Source organism: Maniola jurtina, chromosome 11, assembly GCF_905333055.1.
Source record: "Maniola jurtina chromosome 11, ilManJurt1.1, whole genome shotgun sequence".
NCBI classification, from domain to species: Eukaryota; Metazoa; Arthropoda; class Insecta; order Lepidoptera; family Nymphalidae; genus Maniola; species Maniola jurtina.
The window spans coordinates 1,676,564-1,699,925 of record NC_060039.1 but is presented as its reverse complement, the minus strand read 5'-3'; the positions used below and the strand labels follow the sequence as shown (position 1 = coordinate 1,699,925).

The 23,362-nt window shown below is 37.1% G+C and overlaps 3 protein-coding genes across 7 annotated transcripts in view; 1 reads left to right on the top strand and 2 right to left on the bottom strand.

Moving 5' to 3' along the window:
- LOC123869316 (integrin alpha-PS4-like) overlaps positions 1 to 17,870 on the top strand; it is a 39,223-nt gene extending 21,353 nt beyond the window's left edge. For 2 of the 4 annotated variants that reach the window (XM_045912182.1, XM_045912183.1), the window contains one exon: positions 507 to 876. In XM_045912182.1, coding sequence (XP_045768138.1) covers positions 507 to 710 — 204 coding nt within the window. In that variant the 3' untranslated portion in view covers positions 711 to 876. Of the gene's footprint in view, positions 1 to 506; positions 877 to 17,628; positions 17,682 to 17,856 lie in introns of those variants that run through there. The other 2 variants (XR_006796862.1, XR_006796861.1) reach the window with 2 other exon arrangements.
- LOC123869319 lies at positions 1,143 to 4,281 on the bottom strand. The gene is made up of 3 exons (XM_045912188.1): positions 3,948 to 4,281; positions 2,970 to 3,124; positions 1,143 to 1,671 (listed from the first exon to the last, which is right to left on the bottom strand). The coding sequence occupies exons 1-3, from the start codon at positions 4,147 to 4,149 to the stop codon at positions 1,519 to 1,521; spliced, it is 510 nt and encodes a 169-aa protein (XP_045768144.1). The 5' UTR covers positions 4,150 to 4,281; the 3' UTR covers positions 1,143 to 1,518.
- Positions 11,294 to 23,083, bottom strand: LOC123869317 (putative fatty acyl-CoA reductase CG5065). Of its 2 annotated transcripts, none has more exons than XM_045912185.1 (11): positions 22,991 to 23,083; positions 22,110 to 22,217; positions 21,329 to 21,445; positions 20,046 to 20,168; positions 18,143 to 18,268; positions 16,539 to 16,683; positions 15,596 to 15,697; positions 14,346 to 14,532; positions 13,509 to 13,615; positions 12,662 to 12,791; positions 11,294 to 11,690 (listed from the first exon to the last, which is right to left on the bottom strand). In XM_045912185.1, exons 2-11 carry the CDS (start codon positions 22,188 to 22,190, stop codon positions 11,456 to 11,458), a joined length of 1,353 nt encoding a protein of 450 aa, XP_045768141.1. In that variant the 5' UTR covers positions 22,191 to 22,217; positions 22,991 to 23,083; the 3' UTR covers positions 11,294 to 11,455. The 2 variants fall into 2 exon arrangements, with proteins under 2 accessions (XP_045768141.1, XP_045768140.1); XM_045912184.1 differs by lacking the exon at positions 22,991 to 23,083 and adding an exon at positions 22,857 to 22,964.
- Between the last annotated feature and the right edge of the window lie 279 nt (positions 23,084 to 23,362).

The window sequence follows — 23,362 nt, the reverse complement described above, 5'->3', positions numbered from 1 at the left end:
ATTCTAAATGAAACTGAGGGAGAATATTTAGCGACAATTTTACCCGTTAGATTGTTTTTTACTACAATAAAGTTTATAAAAACAATATTCGCCAGGCTTATGTGGCTAATTTTGTCGTACATCTCATAGCTAAACTAAATTGACAGTGCTATCCTTTTCCAAATGGGGTATTATTAAAGGGATAGCAATATATAAGAGCCTCGATAGCTCAACAGTTAGAAGAGTGGGCTGAAATTCGAAAAGTGGCCGGTTCAAACCCTACCCGTTGCGCTATTGTCGTACCTACTCTTAGCACAAGCTTTACGCTTAGTTGGAGGGGAAAAGGGGAATATTAGTCATCATCATGATAAACTTGGCTAATATTCTTTTTTTTAAATATATAATATGGACCTGCAATTTTAGTTTAGTCAAGGGATTGTGTACGACATAATTAGTCACTTAGTTAATTAAAATTAATAGTTAAGTATAGTTTGCGATAGAAATAAATTGTGTGTTTATTCTTTTAGTATGGATTCTTCTCAAGAAATCGTCCAGGTGATTTCAAGAAGCTCGAAGAACATGAAACGGCAGAAGAAGCAAGTTCCTCTGGAACTAATGTGGAAGACACCAGGAGTGTTGCTACTGCAGACGAAGCCAGCAGCTGTGGGGCTGCAGAACCTTCTTTTATGAACGAGACCTCGTCGATGGAATTGTTAGCTGATGACTCATGAAATTTGAATTTTAAAGTAATATGTTCTAGTCAGGAAACGATTGTATCCCTCAAATTGTCCGATATAGTTGTCTGAAACAAATTTTATCGGATGCGGCGATTATAGCGAGTTAAACTAATTAGCTTTACTCGCTATATAATATTCCGCCCAAACAGACAATTCTGAAGGTATTTTTTGCTTTTCCTGCTTCTTTAGTAGTGGGAGGAGGTGGACGGTGCATATCGCATACTGCAGATTGTCCTGTTTTGGCAGATAATAGTGAATTAAGCTTGTGGTGCCTGTATATCATAGACTTAATCATGAACTTTCACAAAGTGTCTACTTCAGTCCAACATTTGACTGACTCGTATATCAGCGTAAAACTCCAACAATTGGGTTCAGAAACTTAAAATTTTGCGCTGCATAAATATATAACTAAGACTGAACATAATATGTAATTATTATATTATAATAGCTAAGTATAAGTTATTTTACTGTGATAATTTCTAATGATCATTATAATAATTTATGTAAGTAGTGGATTAGAAAAATAAAATTGCACTGTTTCTACATAAATACATAAAATAATAATTTTTTTATCTTCTATCATATTTTATTATTGGAATTTATTAAAGTTTATTTTTTATTTTTGTACTTTTATTGAGGTACTCTTAACATTTGCTGAAGGAGCCCTAAAACCATCGCATAGTCCTACCCTACTACGAGTACTAGCAGGAAACTCTTACATTTACATTGTGATAAATGGAAAGGGGTTACGACCCTCAACAACTTCTTTTTTAAACTTAAATCCTCGCGGGCCAAATCCAGTCTAGCCATAAACAGATATGACAAAGTGAGAGGCTCGGATGACGCTTATAGTGACTTGGTCGCCAGAACACGCGCCGGACACTATCCACACGTCCATATTGTCTTCCTCAGACTCCATCGTGATGCAACGCATGTTAGACAATGAAAGCCCAATCTGTAATCCAAACTTAAAATGATAAATGCGAAAGTGTGTCAGTCTGCTAGCTAATCACTAACACTTGACATCAGGTGACCCGCCTGCTCATTTGCTCGCTATTACATTACACTCTTTTTTGGGCAGTTGTGTAATGAAACCTACTAATAAGTAACTTTTTTTTGTGCTCGTGAGGAAAATCCGTCATGGATACCACCGACCACGAGGGAGCACTCAGCACAGTAGTTATGTCGGACTCCTACCGACTAAAAACCTCACGAAGTTCCATCCCACCGCTGATGACGGAGCACAAGGGACCGGAAACACCTCGTTACTCCACCATTGGATGTCCGCCTCAGCAGACCCACCACTGGGACACTTCCTTCCCCCCAAACACCGTTAGAGGCATGCCGGAACCACAGCACGCCAACCAACCCGAGGACCACACAGTGAGCGACGGACCGCCCCGTGTCCATCACCCATCATAAATAAATAAATAAATAAATGCACAGGTCCTCCTGAGGGCTAGGGTTCGCAGGAAGGGCAATTCCCTTTCCACGTTCCCTATCCTCAACATCTATCTCGCCCGTTACCAAACCGGACAGGCGAGAGAACGGTGGGGCAGCCAGTGACTGGATGGGTGATGAAGCCCCATCACCAACCACCCAACACAGCCACACCCTCCGCTTCTGGAGCTATGTCCCATGGGTGCGTCTACTGTGCCCTCTGTTAGGGACACTCAGAGGGACGCGCGGACAACACCCCCTCCCCGCCAGGTCAATTAGCCATATATCCCATGAAGAGAAATCGTTAACCATGTTACCAGGGTACACCGGCCCAAGCGCTGCTCTTTTCGAAAGGGACTCGCAACACTCAGGCACACGAGGAGGTTACCTGGCTGGTACCCCTACTATTAAGTACCTACTTCAAGTTAATAACTCCAGTGGTTTAGGCTGTGCGTTGATAGGTCAGTCAGTCAGTCAGTCAGGACAAGTCTTTTTATATGGATCACCATTATCATCATGATTAACTCACTCACTACAGAGTACAGAGCACGAGTCTCCTCTCAGTAGGTATGAGAAGGTTAGTCCACCACGCTGACCAAATGCGGATTGGCAGACTTCACACGCCTTTGAGAACATTATGGAGAACTGCGGTTACTGGTTTCTTCACCATTGAAGCGAGCGATATTTAATTTCTTAAAACTCACATAACTCTGAATAGTTAGAGGTACGTGCCCGGCATCGAACCCCCGAGCTCTCGAATAGAAGGCGCACGTAATAACCACTAGGTTATGACGGCTTATATGGATAGCTAACCTGCATTTTCATGTAGACATCTTCTTCATAATCATCGTAATTGACATCCCGGTCATAAACTTCGGAGTACAATAGTTTCATATTCTCCATATTTCTACAGTCGCCACATTTCCATATTCCGTCAGGGTATAACATTGGTACAACATCTACAGCTTCTGCAATATAAAACGATAGGGTTCCTTACCTCAAAAGTAAGGTTTATTGGATCACATTGTTGTCTGTCCGTCTGTCCATCTCCTTGTCTGTCCGTCGTGTCTGTCAAGAAAACCTGACACTTCCCGTTGACCTACAACCATGAAATTTGGTAGTTAGGTAGGTCCAATATGTCTATGCGTAGGAATTAATATGTGAACACGTCACATTAAAAAAATTTACTAAATCACATACCTAGATGGCGCAGTCATGGTCATTAATTTTCAGTGTTCTACATATATCTTGTAAAGGCGGATTTATATTTCACTGACGTGACGACACGTGTCGTGTCCTGACGTGATGCCTAGCGTTTACATTAATATGTCGTGTTCTGACGCATCAGGATAATATTTTGAATCAATCATTTCTATGAGGCAAATAAACTATTTACGTAAATAAACAAGCAATGCGACTCTGACGCATCATAACACAGCACTGACGCGCGCACATTAATCTGACGTGTCGTGATGGTGCCGTTTCCGCACCCTCCGCAACCCGCCGCTCTGACGCGAATCGGGGTCGCTTCTGACGCGACACATCAGAAGCCACCACGACACGTCATAACACATCAATATAAACGTTTCCATACAAAATGTATGATACCGATTCAGTTCTGATGCGTCACGACACAACACGTCAGTCAAATATTTAAATCCGCCTTTGTCGTTACGGAACTCGTCGTGCTCGAAACCGACTCGCACTTAACTGTTTTTTTTTTAATTTATTTACTGCGCTTTACCGTTTAGGAGAACCAGATTAACCGGCATAGCTCAATGTAAATATTACCTTCGTGATCCTGTTTATCGATATTTTCATTAGATTTCATTTCTTCATTATCATATTCTCCATTCAGTAACATATCTATGACATGATCGATTTCATCGTGATTATTCTTTTCAACGTTTGCTAACGCACATATCAGCATACCAAAACTTAATAAAACATAAGTAACAGCCATCACTGCGCATTTATTTATAACAATATTCATATATTAAATATATGGTTTAATACAAATATATAACCACAAGTCGTTACTAGTTATTACTTTCGGTTTATTATAATAATAATTTTATTAATATTAAACTAAAATTGTTAGCAGAAACTTTAGGTTCACATGCAAAGTATAAACAGTATTAAATTTAATTTGCTAGCTATAGGCATTGAAATGGACACATTCAAGTACGCTGGAAAAGGTGTACTATTCAAAATGACAGCCACTTTTTGTGCCAATTCAAATTGCTCCACCGAGCGTATAGTGTATATATAGTATAGTACACTTTGCGATTTTAGTCAATTAAGTAGATTTTAAGAGGGCTCTCTCCGTCACTCGTTTCCACTCGTTTCATACAATCGTAGTTCCAATTTCATTTGAATACTAAGCAATCTAAGTCCATGAAATTTTGCAGACATATTCTAGAAACTAATATCTATGTCTGTGGTTTTCCAGATTTCTGTTAAAATATTCGGTTTCAAAGTTACGCCCTTAAAATTTAAAAGTTACGGTCTTAAAATTTTCATACAAATCTTGGAGCCCTTGTAATTTTAAAACTACATATTTTTAGAAAAATCTAAAACACCACAGACACAGATATTAGTTTTTAGAATATGTCTGCAAAATTTCATGGACTTTGGTTGCTTAATATTCAAATGAAATTGGAACTACGATTGTATGAAACGAGTGGAAACGAGTGACGGAGAGAGCCCTGTTAAAGGTCAACCGCACTTTTGACATGACAGTTAATACATAGAGCTAAAATAGTGAGTGAACTCTCAAATTGTATGCATTATACTGGAATTAAATTTAACAGAGGTCTCATCAGTAACATATTTTACTGCCGAGTACGTTCACATGAGGTTCACTGCTGTTATCATCTCCAGAATGGCGAAAATCGAGTTGCTTCAAAAACAGATCGCAATTCCAGCGTACCTACGTATATTATGTAGTGGAGATCAGTGACTATAATAGGTATGTCTAGAACTCCAGATGTATTGATACCGCAGGTTATCAGGAGGTCAATAACAGTAATATTATCAAATACTAATATTATAATATCATATTAATGCGAAAGTCAGTTTGTTCGTTGACTTCTGCTTTTGTTTATTAATTTGTTAGCGCGCGCAGACTAAGTACCTACATACAGGACGATACTGTTCCTTAGATAACACAATAATCATTGCAGGGAGTTTTTAGGGTTCCGTACTTCAAAAGGAAAAACGGAACCCTTAAAGGATCACTTTGTTGTCTGTCTGTCTGTCTGACTGTCAAGAAACCTATAGGGTACTTCCCGTTGACCTAGAATCATGAAATTTGGCAGGTAGATAGATCTTATAGCACAAGTACAAGAATAAATCTGAAAACCGTGAATTTGTGGTTACATCATTAAAAAAAACCAAGTGGGGTATCATATGAAAGGGCTTTACCTGTACATTCTAAAACAGATTTTTATTTATTTATATGCATAATAGTTTTTGATTTATCGTGCAAAATGTTGGAAAAAATACCCGAGTATGGAACCCTCAGTGCGCGAGTCTGACTCGCACTTGGCCGGTTTTTTTTCATAATATTAGTAAGTTGAGTTATGTTTCTATTTTATTTGTTTTATTATTTTAACATAAAAGATACCCATACTTTACAAAAACAGCTAATAAAAAATCTAATAATTTCCATTTGTTGATGTGATAATTTTTATCATTATATTCGCGCAAAAAACTACTCTCGTTCCGAAACGCTTGCTGGGAGACAGTTAAAATTAATCAAAACAAACCCACAATGTTATTTAACAGTATTTTGCGGTCCCCAAAATATCAGCTGAAATGTGGAAATTATTCCACGGCCAACTAAGGAAACCGCGATATCTGTTGCACACCGACACATCGGTTGCAGCCTTCCTGACCGGAAAAATCTCCCCTCACCCCCACTTTACGCAAACTATAGGTATTTTGAAGTCGCAATTGTGTAGTCATATACACTATACAGGCTGTATAAGTGTATAAGTCCCGGGTACGGTTCCCGGTAGAATCAATTTAGGAATTTATGAGTATTCTAACTAAAGGTTATATAGCTGTAGGTACTACTAGTACAGACAGACGGACAGGAGTTTAATAAGGGACCCTATAAATCTGAGCTTTTGTATGTAGATTAGTTTTATAACGTAGACTGGGAGTCTAAGAAAGAAATTTTGAGAAATTCGGTTTCGATTCCCCAGTCAATATATTTATACAGGGAATTAAAAGTTTAATATGCTATAATATAATCCGCTGAAAAAGGCAAGGAATGATGACGCAAAACGTTTGATGGAATGTCGATGATAAGGATAGAAACTCGCCCGACGTCTTGCGGTTCGGTGGTAAAATGGTGAAGGGGGGACAAGATCGAAAAGTTCCTGTGCACACTCCGAAATAATATCCTATAAACACCGATAAGCCGGTGACCTTACGGCTGTGATCGAGATATTGATCGAGATTTATGGAGGAAGCTGCAACACCCCACCTCCAATGTACCCCACAGTAAAAAAAATCCAACCGGCCAAGCCATACCCCCGCGAAGTAATCGATTAGGAATATAGGTTTAACTAGCTGTGCCCGCGACTTCGTTCGCGTGGAATAGTGACTTTTCGGGCAGCATATACTCTGTACGTTAAAAATGTTCGCCGTGATTCTTTAAATTGACATAACTTTTTTATTTATGAACCGATTGACATGAAATAAACACTAAATGTTAAATGAAGCTTACTACAATATATTAGTGAAAACCGTATCTAAATCGAATAAGCCGTTTCTGATATTAGCGTGCACAAACACACAGACAAACAGACAAAAAAAAATTAATTACAATTTCGGGTTCGGCATCGATATAATAACAACCCCTGCTACTTTTTTTTATATATTTTCATTGTACAGACACCACTTTTCTACAATTTTCTTATATGTATATATAGATATATAGATAACAGCTATACCTCGTCCAGATTGCTTTACCACCAGGGCACTGGTGAGATCGAGGTCAAGATCTATCTTGTATCGGAATAAAAAAATGTTTACAAATAACGTAAGTCGCGATAATTGTGTTCATAAAAAAAAAGTTTATCTTCATGCCTTTTACAAGGGCTTATCGGTAAAACATTGACGATAGACCCTTCTCAAAAACTTTCGTATGTAAATTTTATCACTACTTCATCCCTAGCAAATTCTTTGCCGCAAATATAATAACAATATTGATAACACAAAAAATATGCCGCAGTAGAAAAAGCGCTCAAGTAGTCAAGTGTGAGTCAGTTTTGCTCACCAAGGATTCCGTAGCTGAAGAATTTTTGAAGGAAGGTGAAGTATCCCTCCCATAACACCCACTAGCTAGGAAAGCTAATATGCCACTCTCCTCGTCGTTGAATAGATGCAAAAAATCACATCGATCCATTGCTCAGTTGCGATGTGATTGAAGGACAAACCAACCAGTAAACCAACATACCAAAAAAACACACTTTCACATTTATATTGGGTAGTGATGGGTATACACTTTATTTTTTCTCTTTTTAATTACACCTCTATATTTACTTACTACTTACTTACTTTTTAACCCCCGACCCAAAAAGAGGGGTGTTATAAGTTTGACGTGTGTATCTGTGTATCTGTCTGTGGCATCGTAGCTCGTAAACTAATGAATCGATTTTAACTTAGTTTTTTTTTTGTTTGAAAGGTGGCTTGATCGAGAGTGTTCTTAGCTATAATAGAAAAAAATCGGTTCAGCCGTTTGAAAGTTATCAGCTTTTTTCTATTTACTGTAACCTCCGCTTGTCGGGGGTGTTATAAATTTTTAATTTACACTTGTACTGCTTTATAAATAGTTTTCTTTGATTTGATTTGATTTTCTCTCCAGTTTTCATCAAAGAGATTTCTGCCTTTTGTACTAATTTATTTGCATAATAATCTCTTTATAGTGTTAAATTAAGTACCTACTTATATGATAGGTACTTTACTTTTATTGTATTTACTTGCTTCTGCAAGCCATTATAAATCTATCGAAAGAAATTAAGATTTCAAAGCAAAGTTTGAGGATTCAATTACGTTGAAAATTGCAAGAAAACTAATTACAATTTAAACTATGCAGGGCGTCGAGATCCGTTGTGAATTGAATTGGAAACTCTGTACACTATATTATACTTACGATATCTTTATTATTTGTTAGCATTTTTAACCCCTGACCCAAAAAGAGGGTTGTTATAAGTTCCACGTGTGTATCTGTCTCTGGCATCGTTGCTCCTAAACGAATGAACCGATTTTAATTTAGTTTTTTTGTTTGAAAGGTGGCTTGCTCGAGAGTGTTCTTAGCTACTCGTATAATCGAAGAAAAGCAGTTCAGCCGTTGAAAGTTATCAGCTCCTTTCTAGTTTTCTTATAGAGGTTTTTCTGTCGGGAGTTTTCATTATGTTAGCTTCTACTCATGACGTTTACATTATAGATACAGGGGGTTGCTGAATACTCTTTCCTAGTTATTTTATGAAACTTATTCTTTTGTATAAGTACTTATTCGGCTTTAAGGCTTTAACAAATCCAGGGATCAGATCAACATAAGGTAAGGAGTTTTTAATAGATAAGTATACAATACAGGCTTAGGTAAATTTTTACAACATATTTTTCGAGTTTTGTCCAATGTTTTTACCCATTTAGGCTTCGCACGCATCGCTGAGTAAATCCTGTTTGATCCAAATTGCTTCGATGGAATAAACTAAAAATATTGTTCATGAATAATTATTGTGCACATAAGTACAACTAGGGATGTGAGTGATATGTTCGGCTTTCTATGATCATATCAGACCCTTGTGTGCCCAGCTGTGATTTGTATAGCTTTTGTTAGATTTTTTAACCCCCGACCCAAAAAGACGGGTGTTATAAGTTTGACGTGTGTCTGTGGCATCGTAGCTCCTAAACGAATGAACCGATATTAATTTAGTTTTTTTTTGTTTGAAAGGTGGCTTGATCGAGAGTGTTCTTAGCTATAATCCAAGAAAATCGGTTCAGCCGTTTGAAAGTTATCAGCTCTTTTCTAGTTACTGTAACCTTCACTTGTCGAGGGTGTTATAAATTTTTAATTTACACTAATTATTGTCAGTATATAACGCGTCGTAAACAGCGCCTACAAGTGAAAATAAGGTAGTGCAGATAAAGTTCCATTTTACTTTCTATACAATCGAGAAAAGATGCTATTTCCTCAGCCCATCAATGTGCTTAGAGGATTATATTCTCATCATATTATGACAAAATAGGATTACATAAATAAGGCTTTAAACGTAGTTAAGCGAGGCTATGAGGCAGGGAAATGAGGCTCGTTTGCATGATATAACAACGGATGAATTGACAAAGAAGCCGGTCTAAACGAGCTTAAATGTATATTTATATCAGCCAAGATATTATAAGTGGAGATGACTATAATTGATGGTTTTAAATATTTTTTGTTTAGTGAAATTAATATTTTTTCTGCACAGTGATTGCACAGATGATTTTTCACGGACTTTTCAATTTTTACACTTAAGCATACTCGTTTGGTACATTAATTTGACTAACAACTGCTTTATGGTCAAGATCAATAGCTCTGATATTTCACAGGTTTTTTCACGGAAAGTGAATTTGCTCCATTAATTTAACTACTTAGATGTTTGCTTCTTTCCAGTAAGCAGCGACGCGAGTGGTCTTGCTCGCACACTCTCGGATCAGTGACCAAGTAATTTAAAAAATAAAGCGGGACAAAATGATTTTTCACAGGTCTTTAAGTAAAATAGCAGTGTTACACTATCGAAGCTTTCCACGTGATTTTTCATATGCTACCTGTGGAATGGTCCATCTCTAAATATTATCAGGAGAAAAATAAAAATTAAATTTAAAATCAAATATCTTTATTTCATGTTACGACAACTTATGCTATGTCAATAATCTACCACTGGTTTGGAAGGCACTGCCTTTTATACAGGGTGTCACCAGAAAGCCAGCAAAAACTAAGACAGGTTTTAGTACATACTAATGATTACTTACTGATAAGATAACACAAAAACAAACGCGAAAAAAATAAATAAGTAGCCCTGTAGTTTTTAAAAGTTCACAATATAATATTGCAAATAAAACATCTGACTGGCGCTAGAGGTCAACGAATTTCGTGTAAGTAGGCGAGTCAATGCCACGTCATAGGTGGGGCATTGATTCGAGTTTTGCAAGCTATACATTGCGGGTTTGAAAAATACTAAATCATTAAACTATGAAATAAAGTAATTGATTTATTAAGGTTTTGGATTGACGCTAAGTTTTTGCTAGCGTTCTGGTTACACTTAAGTCTTCTTATATCTACTTAAAATTATATTTACAAAATTAAGTTAATGGTTTGTATTTAAAATGTTTCTTCAACAATTATAACATACCTAATCTTAAAATAAAAATATAAGTATTCATATCATGGTTAGCGCGAAATTAAAAATAACAGGATTCGATTTCTCAAAAAAAAAAAAACAAATCTAGGACACGTATCCGTTAGGATTGGGTGCTATGCTTGTTTTGGTCTTATGGCAGGGGGTTCTTCGCAACGGTGTACTTAAATTAGAAGTGGGTATTAATGCTACTTTAAATTATTTTCATTTCATGAAATTATTTTGCACGCAAAATGATTTCACACATGATTTTTCACAGAAAGTGATTTCACATGTGAATTTTCACGGAAAGTGATATCCAATTATCCATACGCATTGAATGTGTGAATGAAACTCTAACGCCCACAGAGTGCATAATATAGCTAATCTATACATATAATAAAATTGTAGAAAAGTGGTGTCTGTACAATGGAAATATATAAAAAAAAAGTAGCAGTTGTTATTATATCGATGCCGAACCCGAAATTGTAATTAAATTTTTTTTGTCTGTTTGTCTGTGTGTTTGTGCACGCTAATATCAGAAACGGCTTATTCAATTTAGATACGGTTTTCACTAATATATTGTAGTAAGCTTCATTTAACATTTAGTGTTTATTTCATGTCAATCGGTTCATAAATAAAAAAGTTATGTCAATTTAAAGAATCACGCTGCCCGAAAAGTCACTATTCCACGCGAACGAAGTCGCGGGCACAGCTAGTAAATAAATAAATGTCATATCCGTATTCATAGACAACGTATGTAATAATATTTGTATGTCTGTGCAGTTACGTGTCTGCTACGTAAAATATCTATAGCTTTAAACGCAACTTTAAGCAGCCTATTGAGATTTGAGATGCACTCATATTGTTTAATCTCTATGATTTAATAAACTACTAACTAACTAACTAACTAATTTGTTCCTTAGATTTACACAAAAACTGCCTTATTCCTTGACAGTATGTAGGGATGTAGGTTTCCCAGTCGATCTCGGCAGGATCACATGGGAACAGATGTCTATCTGATGGTGACAGAGATTTGGAGAGTTCTCTAGTTTTCACTGCGGATATGGACCAGGTGTTCGATGTAAAGTATTCCAGTGTGTCACGTATACGCAATATCTTTGATTGCATTTTGACATATCTGAAATGAAAGGAAATTATTTAGTCTACAATTATTAGGATTCCGTATCCATAGAGAGTACAAGAAAATTTTGAAAAAATTTTTTTTGGAAGCGTTCTGAAATTTTAGAGCAAAAATGTATTTTTTCATATTTAGTTATTGTTGCATTTTTATATATAACTTTTCCACGCAGATTTTGAAGAAAAATTCCGAGTTTGTGGGAATCCTCGGTGCGTGAATCTGATTTGCAGATGGCCACTTTTAGGGATTCGTACCCGCAGGGTGCCAACGGAACCATTCATCCGTCAATCCATCCGTCTGTATGTCAGCGGGCCGTATCTCGTGAACCGTCAAGTAGAGTTGAAATTTTCACAGAATGTGTACATATTTCTATAACTAATAATCTATATATATTATATATATTAACAACAAATACTAACAAGATAAAGTTGAAAACTAAAACCCGACTGCTGTCGTTTTAATAAACGCTTAAATATTATAGTACAATTGTTTTTCTGTATATTTTAATGTTGTAGTACATTTACATTTATGAACTCAGAATTTTTTCGTCTTTCATTTGACATCCCACTCGATACAATAGCAAACAAAATATTTGAAGACCCCCACTTTTTTTCATGTAACATTCGTTAGGTCAATTTTTTTCGTATAAAGTGTAGCCTATGTCACCCGGACTTTTACGACAAATCGATTGACACCTCATTCATCAAAATCAGCCCAGTAGTTTAGGCGCTACGGTGGAATCTGGATACAAACATACATACCCACATACATACATACATACATACATAGACTGCTAAAATCATAACCCTTCCTTTTGGCTTTGCCGCAGCCGGGTAAAAATTAATATTTTTTTTTAAATTATAAAGTGTTATTTCTTCGACGATACGGAGGATAGGATACGGAACCCTTTCTAATTCTTCCAGATCCGACTCGCACTTAGCCAATTTTCATAAAATTGACTGGTAACTCACCTAGCCTTCTTCCCTCTAATTAATAAAACTATATCTGCAATGTACGCTGGCAGGGTTTGTAAAAGCAGCGTTATCATCATCACTACCCACTTGAAACGCGTGTAGAACACCATTGGCAATGGTACATCATCTGTAAAATAAACATACTATTATAGTTATTGGGGTCCCAAGGCACTAGAATGGCGACCTCGTTACTAACTTAGGTTAAGATGTTTGATATGATCAACCCATTGCCGGCTCACTACTGAGCACGGGTCTCTTCTCAGAGTGAGAAGGGTTAAGGTTAGTCTGCCACGCTGGCCCAATGCGGATTGGCAGACTTCACACACCTTTTGAGAACATGGAGAACTTTCAGGCATGCAGGTTTCCTCACGATGTTTTCCTTCACCGTTAAAGCAAGTGGTATTTAATTGCTTAAAACGCACATAACTGAACAGTTAGAGGTGCGTGCCCGGGAATCGATTTCCGATTAGGAGTCGGACGTTCACAGTTTCGATATTTAAGATGTTTATTAACATAATATTTTGGGCCTTTGTTGTCCGACAAAATAAAGATATTGTTGTTATTAACCCCCGACCTAAAAAGAGGGGTGTTATAAGTTTGAGGTGTGTATCTGTGTATCTGTCTGTGGCATCGTAGCTCCTAAACTAATGAACCGTTTTTAATATTTTTTTTTTGTTTGAAAGGTGGCGTGATCGAGAGTGTTCTTAGCTATAATGCAAAAAAATCGATTCAGCCGTTTGAAAGTTATCAGCTCTTTTCTAGTTACTGTAACTTTTACTTGTCGGGGGTGTTATAAATTTTTAATTTACGCTAATAATTGTAAATGTTAAATTTGGGTACTTACAAAATTTGTGTGTATAACTGTAAGCTAGAGTTGTGTCAGCAAAGCGACCGAGTGTCAGGGGATTTTCTCCACTCGTACTGCTATTATATACATCGACTTCCTTGGCACTGAAAAAAGTTTACTTGTTAGAGCGGTTACGCACTCATCCGATCCGAGCCCGTGAGAATCATCGATGGTGAAAATACGGATATAAAACACTCGGATATTGCTTAAAACGCACTAATCCGAACTCTGATCCAAATCTATTCAGTGGACTTTTTTGACATATCGGCGTCATATAATATGTCCGATTTGAATCCGGCACATCTGAGATATTGTCACGGATGACGGACAAAACTCGAAGTTGGAACTAGTACGTAAGGTACCATAGAAATAGTTCTATGATTAATTCGGAACATATTTTCACAGATTCGGATCGGATGCAGTACCTTCACCCTTGCCCTTAATCACCCTTAAAACTTGAGTGAGTGCTAAGTTTTTTCTGAGGAGAGTCAGACCAGGGCGCTTTTGGAACCCGCGTACATTACAACCACTTTTATAAGTCGCATCGGCAAAACTCGTTTGCACTGAAAAGCGCCCCCTAACTTCGACTAAAACCAAATGTACACCAATGAAATACACACTTTATTACTTGACGTTAAGAGTGGTTAAAGATTTTAAACACAAGAACAACAAAGCTCATAATTCGCGCATAGTAATTTACAACGATGTTAATAGATGGCGCAGCAGGTATCTTCAATCTCACTAAGAAGTCTGAATCCCGCTATTGAAATGTCAAAAAAGGTGTCACAAATCACAACCCTCGGTAATGAAAGCACAGAAATATAAAAAAATTACCATTTACATCTCGCAGCTGCTACAATAATTAGGTTTGATACATAATCTACAGGGATAAGGTCTAAGCAATTATCCCGTTCTGCTAGAAGAACTCTGTTTAGACCTTTCATAATTGTCGTGATAAGCGCCGATGCTCCAAACCAATTGTCGATCCAGCCAGGCATCGGTTCTTTTTTACTAGATGTTACTGAAAAGCACATTAAAACAAAAATATGAGATACAAGGATATTCAATTACAAGGATATATATTGCCTAATTGCAAAGACTTAAACTAATTCTTTGCAATTAGGCATTGTAAGGTCTACATCTCCTGAGGATGCTCCGGTGTCGGGGCGAAACGTGCGTCGAGCGGTGTTGGGATTTATGTGGTGCTGCGTTGTGGTATATGCATGTTTATCAGTGGGAGGGCGGGCAGTGCATGTTACATGCTGCATGTTGCACCATACAGATTTCTTTGGTTTGGCGGATTATAGCAAATTAAGCTTTTGGTTTATTGTATATAATGGACTTCCGCAAAATAACGTATGCTTCTTTACTACAAAAATATGAGACTAAAACTTAAAATACTTATATAACAGACTTGTTTTCTTTTGTGAGATCTTTTTACAGTGACTTTGTTCAGAAACTTTGGCCACCAATAAGAACAAAAACGGCTATTCATACACCACGATCAAGGTTAAAGGGTTTTGATGCAAAACTCGCAAACAAAAAAAAATTGGTTGTCTGTAAAGTCGGTTTACTGACGATAGTTGAACGTGACAACAAAGGCCGATTGTGCTTCTTTGTCGCTCGTTCCGCGCTCTCGCTTGTACTTCAAGCCTTACATGGAACGCCTCAGAGCGAGGTAACGCCGCATGAGTCATGTTTTTTAAGTGTTTTTTTCGTGCGTGCAGCCGGCTCTATCGAATTATAAGACGTTGTCACGTCAAAAGTTGTGCACTGTGTTTATGTTTACTCAAACTTCAGAAATATTGTCAATAAATTATTATAAAGTAATAGCCATTGAAAGCTAGCCCTAAATAATGTAACATTAGCTTAAATAACTTAGGGATCTGCATGCGGTTTTACTAATTTACTAACTAATATAAAAACAATTCATGAGGAAGTTATAATGTAATTGAAATATTGAAATTGATTAAATTGAAAGTGTATTGAAGTTGTATACTAATGTTATATTAAATAAAAAAAAAACATTTAATTAGCATTCAATGCGAGAGAATATGACGGGTATCAAAATATTTTGTCCTTACCTATGGAAGGTCGTATGATAACGGCTGGTATGTGGCCGTGGTTATCAGCAACTAGATTTTCGGCTAAGGCTTTTGTGAACGCGTACGTGTTAGGTTTACCATCTGGAACGAGGAAACTAAAGTTGTAGGTATTTTACGGTCGTAGCTCGTAGCATCAGTTTTATTAAGTAATTTTCTTTTTTTTTAGGATTCAGTACCTCAGTACTTTAGTATTCAGTAGTTTCGTTTTTCCTTTTGAGGTCTTTGTTGTCTGTCTGTCTGTCCGTCTGTCGGGTCTGTCTAGAAAACCTAATGGGGTACTTCCCATTGACCTACAATCATGAAATTTGGCAGGTAGATAGATCTTATAGCACAAGTAAAGGAAAAGTAGGAAAACTGAGAATTTGTGGTTATATTACACAAGAAAAATGTACTCATGAAAAAAATAATTTACTAAATCACGTACAGATGGCGCAGTCCGTTATTAACTTGCAGTGCACATAAAAGTGTTAGGTATACCTTGTATGATGTGGTACGGAATCCTTGATGTGCGAGTTCAACTCGCGCACTTGACCGGTTTTTAAAAAAAAAATATTAAAGACTAATACTCCCCTTTCCCTTCCAATTAAGAGTAAAGCTTGTATCTTACCTTATTTTGAATCTTACTTTATTACTTACTTATTATTAGTTGTTATCTTACTTTGAAAATTGAAACACATTTTATTTTATTTTAGTGATGTAACCACAAATTCTCTATTTTCACATTTATTCGTTTACTTGTGCTATAAGGCCCGCCTACCTACCAAATTTCGTGACTGTAGGTCAACGGGAAGTACCCTATAGATTTTCTTGACAGACACGACGGACGTCGGACGGACAGACAGACAGACGGATAACAAAGTGATCCTAGAAGGGTTCTGTTTTTCCTTTTGGGTTACGGAACCCTAAAAATACAGGTACTTACTTATTAATTCTTTAACTTGATTGTCATTTATGCCGATTTCAAGCAATTTCTTCACTTCATTCAATGAAGCTGGTGCGGGGTAAATAATTTCTTCAATAACTTTTCGGTCTGTGTTTGAATATGCGGTGGACACATAAAGAAAGGCCTGCAAAAATTGTATAACTTGTAAGTAGAACACTAGAACAACGAAGGCAGGTGATAGTACTGATAAGACATCACAAAGTGCGAGTCAAACTCGCACAAACCCATCATCCCAAAAAAATAAAATAAAAACTTGTCATGTAAGCACTAAACCACGGTTTTCAGATTTTTACCTTTACTTTATATATATATTTATAAGATTTTTATTTATATTTATAAGATTTATCTTAAAGCACAAGTCTCTACTTGTGCTATAAGGGAAAGGGATTTGGTAGGTAAGCCTACTTACCAAATTTCATGATTCTAGGTCAACGGTACTATGGGAAGTACCCGATAGGTTTCTTGACAGACAGACAGACAACAAAGTGATCCTATAAGGGTTCCTTTTTTCCTTTTGGGGTACGGAACCCTAAAAAACGCGAAAAACTAGTAAAAGTGGGAGGTCCCTGATTCGATTACCGGCAAGGTCAATTAAAGTCTGATCTAGTGGGAGTTACGATGACCGTGGCTAGTTACCAGCCTTGAACCTATCGTTCCGGTACGATGCCATGTCGAAAACGATAAGATAAGAAAAATTGAAATTGTTTATGAGTATATTATTTTGTTTGTGTTACAAAGAAGTTTATTAAAAAAAAATAGAATGTCGCTGACTCGTCCTTGAAATCTAGATAGATAGATAGATAGATAGAAATTGCACACACAAACATGTAGACGAATAACACAGAAGGAAGAAAACAGAAAAAACAATTGTGTGCAAAGGTGGCCTTACTGCTTAGAGCAACCTCTACCAGGCAACCTTTGCTGAAAGGAGAAGCTAGTCTAGATTTAAACTAGAAAAAAGAAACTCTTGGTTTTGATCCTGAATCGATATATATGTCAATTTTTTTTAAAGAATATTAGCCTTGCTAATCATGACTAATACTCCCCTTTCCCCTCTTAGTATTATAAGTTAAGAGGGGTCTCTCCGTCACACGCTTCATACAAACGTAGTTCCAATTTCATTTGAATATTAAGCAACCAAAGTCCATGAAATGTTGCAGACATATTCTAGAAACTAGTATCTATGCCTCTGGTTTTCCAGATTTCGGTTAAAATATTCGGTTTCAAAGTTACGCGGTCTTAAAAATTCACATACAAATCTTTGAGCCCCTGTAATTTTAAAACTACATATTTTTAGAAAAGTCTAAAACACCACAGGCACAGATATTAGTTTCTAGAATGTGTCTGCAAAATTTCATGGCCTTTGGTTGCTTAATATTCAAATGAAATTGGAACTACGATTGTATGGAGTAAGTGACGGAGAGAGCCCTGTTAAATCAAAGAAAAATAGTCGTTTTATAGCCTACACTGCGTCAAATGTAGGAACATTTGACGCCTGCCAGTGACGTCGAAGCCTCGACGTTTAGTTTTTTTAGTTTAGATTTTTTTTAACTAAAGAAGTTTTACATTAAAAAATGACTGACCTTAATATTTTTCATACGTTTGCTCAGGTTGAGGACACGGCCCGTGCCCGCGACGTTCACGTTCATGGCCTGCTCGAACGGCTCGTTGAACTTCACGGTTGCGGCCACGTGGTATACGATAGAAACCTGAAGACATCACAATAAAAATATTAGCTAATTTAGACCTGCTAGCAAGTGATGATGCAGCCTAAGATGAAGCGCGCTTGACTAGCGTGTAGACATAGATATTTGTTTCTAGAATATGTCTGCAAAACTTCATGGACTTTGGTTGCTTAATATTCAAATGAAATTGGAACTACGTTTGTATGAAGCGAGTGACGGAGAGACCCCTCTTAACACAGGATTGGTCATAATATGGGGTCTTAAAAAGCCCAGTCTTTTTATATCCAGAAGATACAAGTTAACTTTTGTTAACTAAGTGATGGTGGAGCCTAAGATAGCGGGCTAACGTTAAAAGGGTATGGCAGTTTTTTAGAGTTCCGTAGCCAAATGGCAAAAAACGGAACCCTTATGGATTCGTCATGTCTGTCTGTCTGTCTGTCCGTCCGTATGTCACAGCCACTTTTTTAACTATACTGTTGAAACTTGGTAAGTAGATGTATTCTGTGAACTCATGTCGGTGTACATAGGTAGATAACTCAAAATTTAAAAAAACCCTAGACACAAAAACCTCTATAAGAAAACTAGAAAAGAGCTGATAACTTTCAAAAAGCTGAACTGATTTTCTTCGACTAAGAACACTGTCGATCAAGCCAAATTTCAAACAAAAAAAAACTAAATTAAAATCGGTCCATTCGTTTAGGAGCTACGATGCCACAGACAGATACACACGTCGAATTTATAACACCCCTCTTTTTGGGTCGGGGGTTAAAAGTAGTTAGTAGTAGTTGTGGTTATTGAAGTCGGTTTTATTTTTCTTTTGAATTTTTTTTGCGGTATGCATTGAAAATGCGTGCTTACTTGTACTTACATTACATATTCACAATCTACGCGGAGTCATAAATAACGTCTAATTACTCAATGTAAAAAATACCTACTGTTTCTAGAGAATAAAAAGACCTTTTTTATCACGTATCTATACAATTATGCATACTAAGTTACAACTTACAATGTAACATCAACAATGTATGTACTAATTAACAATTAAACAATTATTATTATTCAATCAATGCAGTTAGTGTTTTGCGTAAACTCTTCTCTCAGATCTATAAGGAATAAAATTGGAGTGTCTGTCTGTAACTTCGAAATAACTAAACTCTTAAGCTCATATGGTTATTTGAACGATACCATAACTAAATCACACGTTTTTAAAAATTTTGTCTGTCTGTATGAACGGGCTAATCTTCGGAACGGCTGAACGTATTTTGACAGGACTTTCACAGACAAGTAGAGGATTAACCAGGAAGTAACATAGGCTACTTTTTTAACCGACTTTCAAAAATGGAGGCGTTGTGTTTCTTAACCCCCGACCCAAAAAGAGGGGTGTTATAAGTTTGACGTGTATATCTGTGGCATCGTAGCTCCTAAACGAATGAACCGATTTAAAAAATATATATATTATTATTATTAGTTATATGCTGCTACACTGTTATGTCAAAAGCTTACAGACAAAGCTCATTCAGTGGTACTAATCTTATCAGCCAAGAGCTCCTCATCGTCTGCCTTCAGTCCTAGCTGAGGCTCACAAATGTCGCCCACTATTGATACTATTTTGCCACAGTTTACATTGAGGTCGTTGATGGAAATTAACCTTTTCAGCCAAAACTTCCTATGACCCACTACTGATACTATTTTGTTAAAGGCTTAGTACACATAGAGGTTATTGATCGGAACTAACTTCGGCTCATAGATATCGCCCACTATTGGTACTATTGTGTCATAGTAGTCGTTAATTGGAACTAACCTTCTCAACCAAAAGCTCCTCATCATCTGCCTTCAGTCCAAGTTGAGGCTCAGAAATGTCGCCCACTATTGGTACTATTTTGTCCAAGGCCTGAGGTTTTTCTTCTTTTAATCTTGAGAATAACTGAAATTAATGTTATTCATAATTCGATCGCAATTCATAAGTATACAAGCTTATACCCGCGGCTTCGTCCGCGTGGACTACATAAATTTCAACCCCCAATTTTACCCCTAGGGTAGGTAACTTTCAATAATCCTTTCTTAGCGGATGTCTACGTCATAATAGCTATCTGCTTGCCGATCCGTCCAGCTCTGCGTTGATAGATCAGTCAGACGGTCAGTCAGCTTTTTATATATTATAATTAGATATACATACATATAGTACATCATGACGGAAAACTGTGGAAACCGGAATTGTACGTGGCTCGCCACGCACTTTAGTTTAAAACTTTACGGTTGTTTTAGTTCAGTAACTTGCTTTTTGCAAATAAAATTAACATAAACATACAAGGTCCTATCACAAAAAACTTAAACCGCGTGTTTTTTTTTTTTGGAAGTGAAAACATTTTTAGACGCGTTGCGTGATTTTGGAATGAGTAAAAACTTCAAGGTTGCATGAATGATGAAGGAAATGCCGATAGATTTAAAACTAACTTTTGTATAATTATTAAAAAAGTTATGAAAATAACATTTTTCATTCGGATAAAATTAGCACAGAGTTAGCTTTCATCCTGGGGATGGGCATAAGGTACTTTTTATCAAATTAAAAAGTTCCCACGGGATTCGTACAGCCCCATTCGTTTAACTGCTTATTAAATTGACATACGCAACTTTTTATCGCGAAAAAGCAAATAATTTCCGAGGGATTTTTAACAGGGCTCTCTCCGTCCCTTACTCCTTACAATCGAAGTCCCAACTTCATTTGAATATTAAGCAACCAAAGTCCATGAAATGCAGATATATTCTAGAAACTAATATCTGTGCCTGTGGTGTTTTAGATGTTTCTAAAAATATGTAGTTTTAAAATTACAGGGGCTCAAAGATTTGTATGTGAATTTTTAAGACCGCGTAACTTTGAAACCGAATATTTTAACGGAAATCTGGAAAACCACAGGCATAGATATTAGTTCCCGGAACGTTTCTACAAAATTCCATTGAGTATGATTGGTTAGTTTTCCAATGAGAGACGAACTACGTTTGTATGGAGCGAGTGACGGAGAGACCCCTCTTAAAAACCTAAATCTACGCAGGCGTCATCTAGTACCTTTTTAAATAAAAACTTACAGGCTGTTCCAATATTTTCTGCAGCCTCTGCTGAGGCGTGGCTCCTTGCTTTTCCCGCACTAAGAGATACATCTTCTCTATCCCGGGACAGCTGTATAGCAACTTTTCCAGGAGTACCTGTTATTATAACACAAAAATTTTTTTGATTTTCCGGGACGTCTCCAGGTTCATATCCTGATCAAGCCGTCATCGGCTCCGTTCTGAACACAGGCCTCCTTTCAGAATGACGGAAGTTTCGGCCATAGTCCATCGCAGTGGCCCTGTGCATACCACCTATGGCTCTGGTGTGAACTCTCAGGCATGCAGTTTACATCACGATGTTTTTCTTCACCGTTAAAGCAAGTGATATTTAGTTGCTAAAACGCACATACGAGTAACCCTGAAAAGTGACACTTATTTTATTTTATTCAGATACAAATTAGCTCTTGACTGCAATCTCACCTGGTGGTAAGTGATGATGCAGTCTAAGATGGAAGCGGGATAACTTGGAAGGGGTATGGCAATATTTGTTACACCCATAGGTACTCCTTTTGGTTTCGGAACGTTAAATCGCTTGGCAGCACGGCTTTGCCGGTAGGGTGGTAACTAGTTAAGGCCGAAGCCTGCCACCAGACCAGACAAGACATTTAGCAATCATAAAATTCCAAACCCCAGCCGGGAATCGAACCCGGGACCTCCCACTAATAAGACCACAGCGCTTACCACAGCGCCAGAGAGGCCAGGGAGGGATAGCATGCCAGTTTGATGACGATGACGATGATGATTTTGGCTATTGGCTCACCTTTCCAAGGAATCCTGTTCCTCCTGTCATAAAAACACGCTGCCCCTCGTAACAGTCCGCTATAGCCTGGTACTCGCACATCTTGTCGGCTGCCGATGAAACCAGCGTCTGTAAAACAAGATGAATGAATGAATATACCTTTATTGTACACCACAAAATGAATACAGAACAACACATACAAAGCAAAACAAAATATGGGTAGGTTCAATTTGGCGGCCTTATCGCTACCTAGCGATCTCTCAGGCAACCAAAATGGTGCAAAATAGATATTAGAGGAAGTTGGTGCAAGTATATAGTATACATTAATGTATAATATTAAAATAGATACATAAATAATATATGTAGATGGATAGGTATAAAGTCTTTATTTCACACAAAACAGGAAAACTCTCTCTGTCCACTACTTTGTCGCAGCGACAAGAGCTGTGGAAGAAAAACTCGCTCAGCGACGCTCTTTTGGCGCTCAAAATACTCACGCACCTTGCGCAGAGATTAATCCTACTTAATATTTTTAAAAAACTACTGGACGGATTTGGCTGAAATTTGGAATGGAGATAGATTATAATCTATCTCCATTCATTAGCAATCCAGGGTATACCCTGGATTGCTACTTTTATCCCGGAAAATCAATGAGTTCTCACGAGATTTTTAAATACCTTTATCCAAAGGAACGAAGTCGCGGGCCTCAGCTAGTTATTAATGTTTGACAGCCAATTATTCACATTTACACATTTACTTATTACACACCTCTTGTTGCTCGCCAACTCGTTTCTAGTTTTTAGTTCAACTCGTTTCTCGCTTATCATAGGCGGTAGGACCATGCCTATCTATACCTATCTATCTTTTGATAATAAATAATTACACACATCTTGAACACTTACACTCAAGGAACCTCACACTGAGGTCGACACAATAAAAAATTCCACTACCTCAGTAGGTAGGCAATTGTTTTTTAATATACGTACGCATTACAGAAACGCCAGGAAACAACTAAAGCATAACAGTATTCTTTTATTGATAGTGTTGTCTTTTTCTTAAATCTTGCTATTAAAAGGTGCTATTTACGATTTCTTTAAAGGTTGACTGTTTCTACAGTCAACCTTTTAAGAGGGGTCTCTCCGTCACTCGCTTCATACAATCGTAGTACCAATTTCATTTGAATATTAAGCAACCAAAGTCCATGAAATTTTGCAGACATATTCTAGAAACTAATATCTATGTCTATGGTTTTCCAGATTTCTGTTAAAATATTC

Bases quoted from the DNA above. Each gene is read 5' to 3' on its own strand.
- LOC123869319 (XM_045912188.1), bottom strand. From the start codon at position 4,149: ATGAATATTGTTATAAATAAATGCGCAGTGATGGCTGTTACTTATGTT. The intron at 3,125-3,947 runs GTAATATTTACA...TTTATATTGCAG, and splicing joins CGATAAACAGGATCACGAAG to AAGCTGTAGATGTTGTACCA. The intron at 1,672-2,969 runs GTTAGCTATCCA...TTTGGATTACAG, and splicing joins ATGTCTACATGAAAATGCAG to ATTGGGCTTTCATTGTCTAA.
- LOC123869317 (XM_045912185.1), bottom strand. From the start codon at position 22,190: ATGTGCGAGTACCAGGCTATAGCGGACTGTTACGAGGGGCAGCGTGTT. The intron at 20,169-21,328 runs GTAAGTTTTTAT...CATTAATTTCAG, and splicing joins AGAAAATATTGGAACAGCCT to TTATTCTCAAGATTAAAAGA. The intron at 14,533-15,595 runs GTAAGGACAAAA...TGTGCTTTTCAG, and splicing joins TATCATACGACCTTCCATAG to TAACATCTAGTAAAAAAGAA.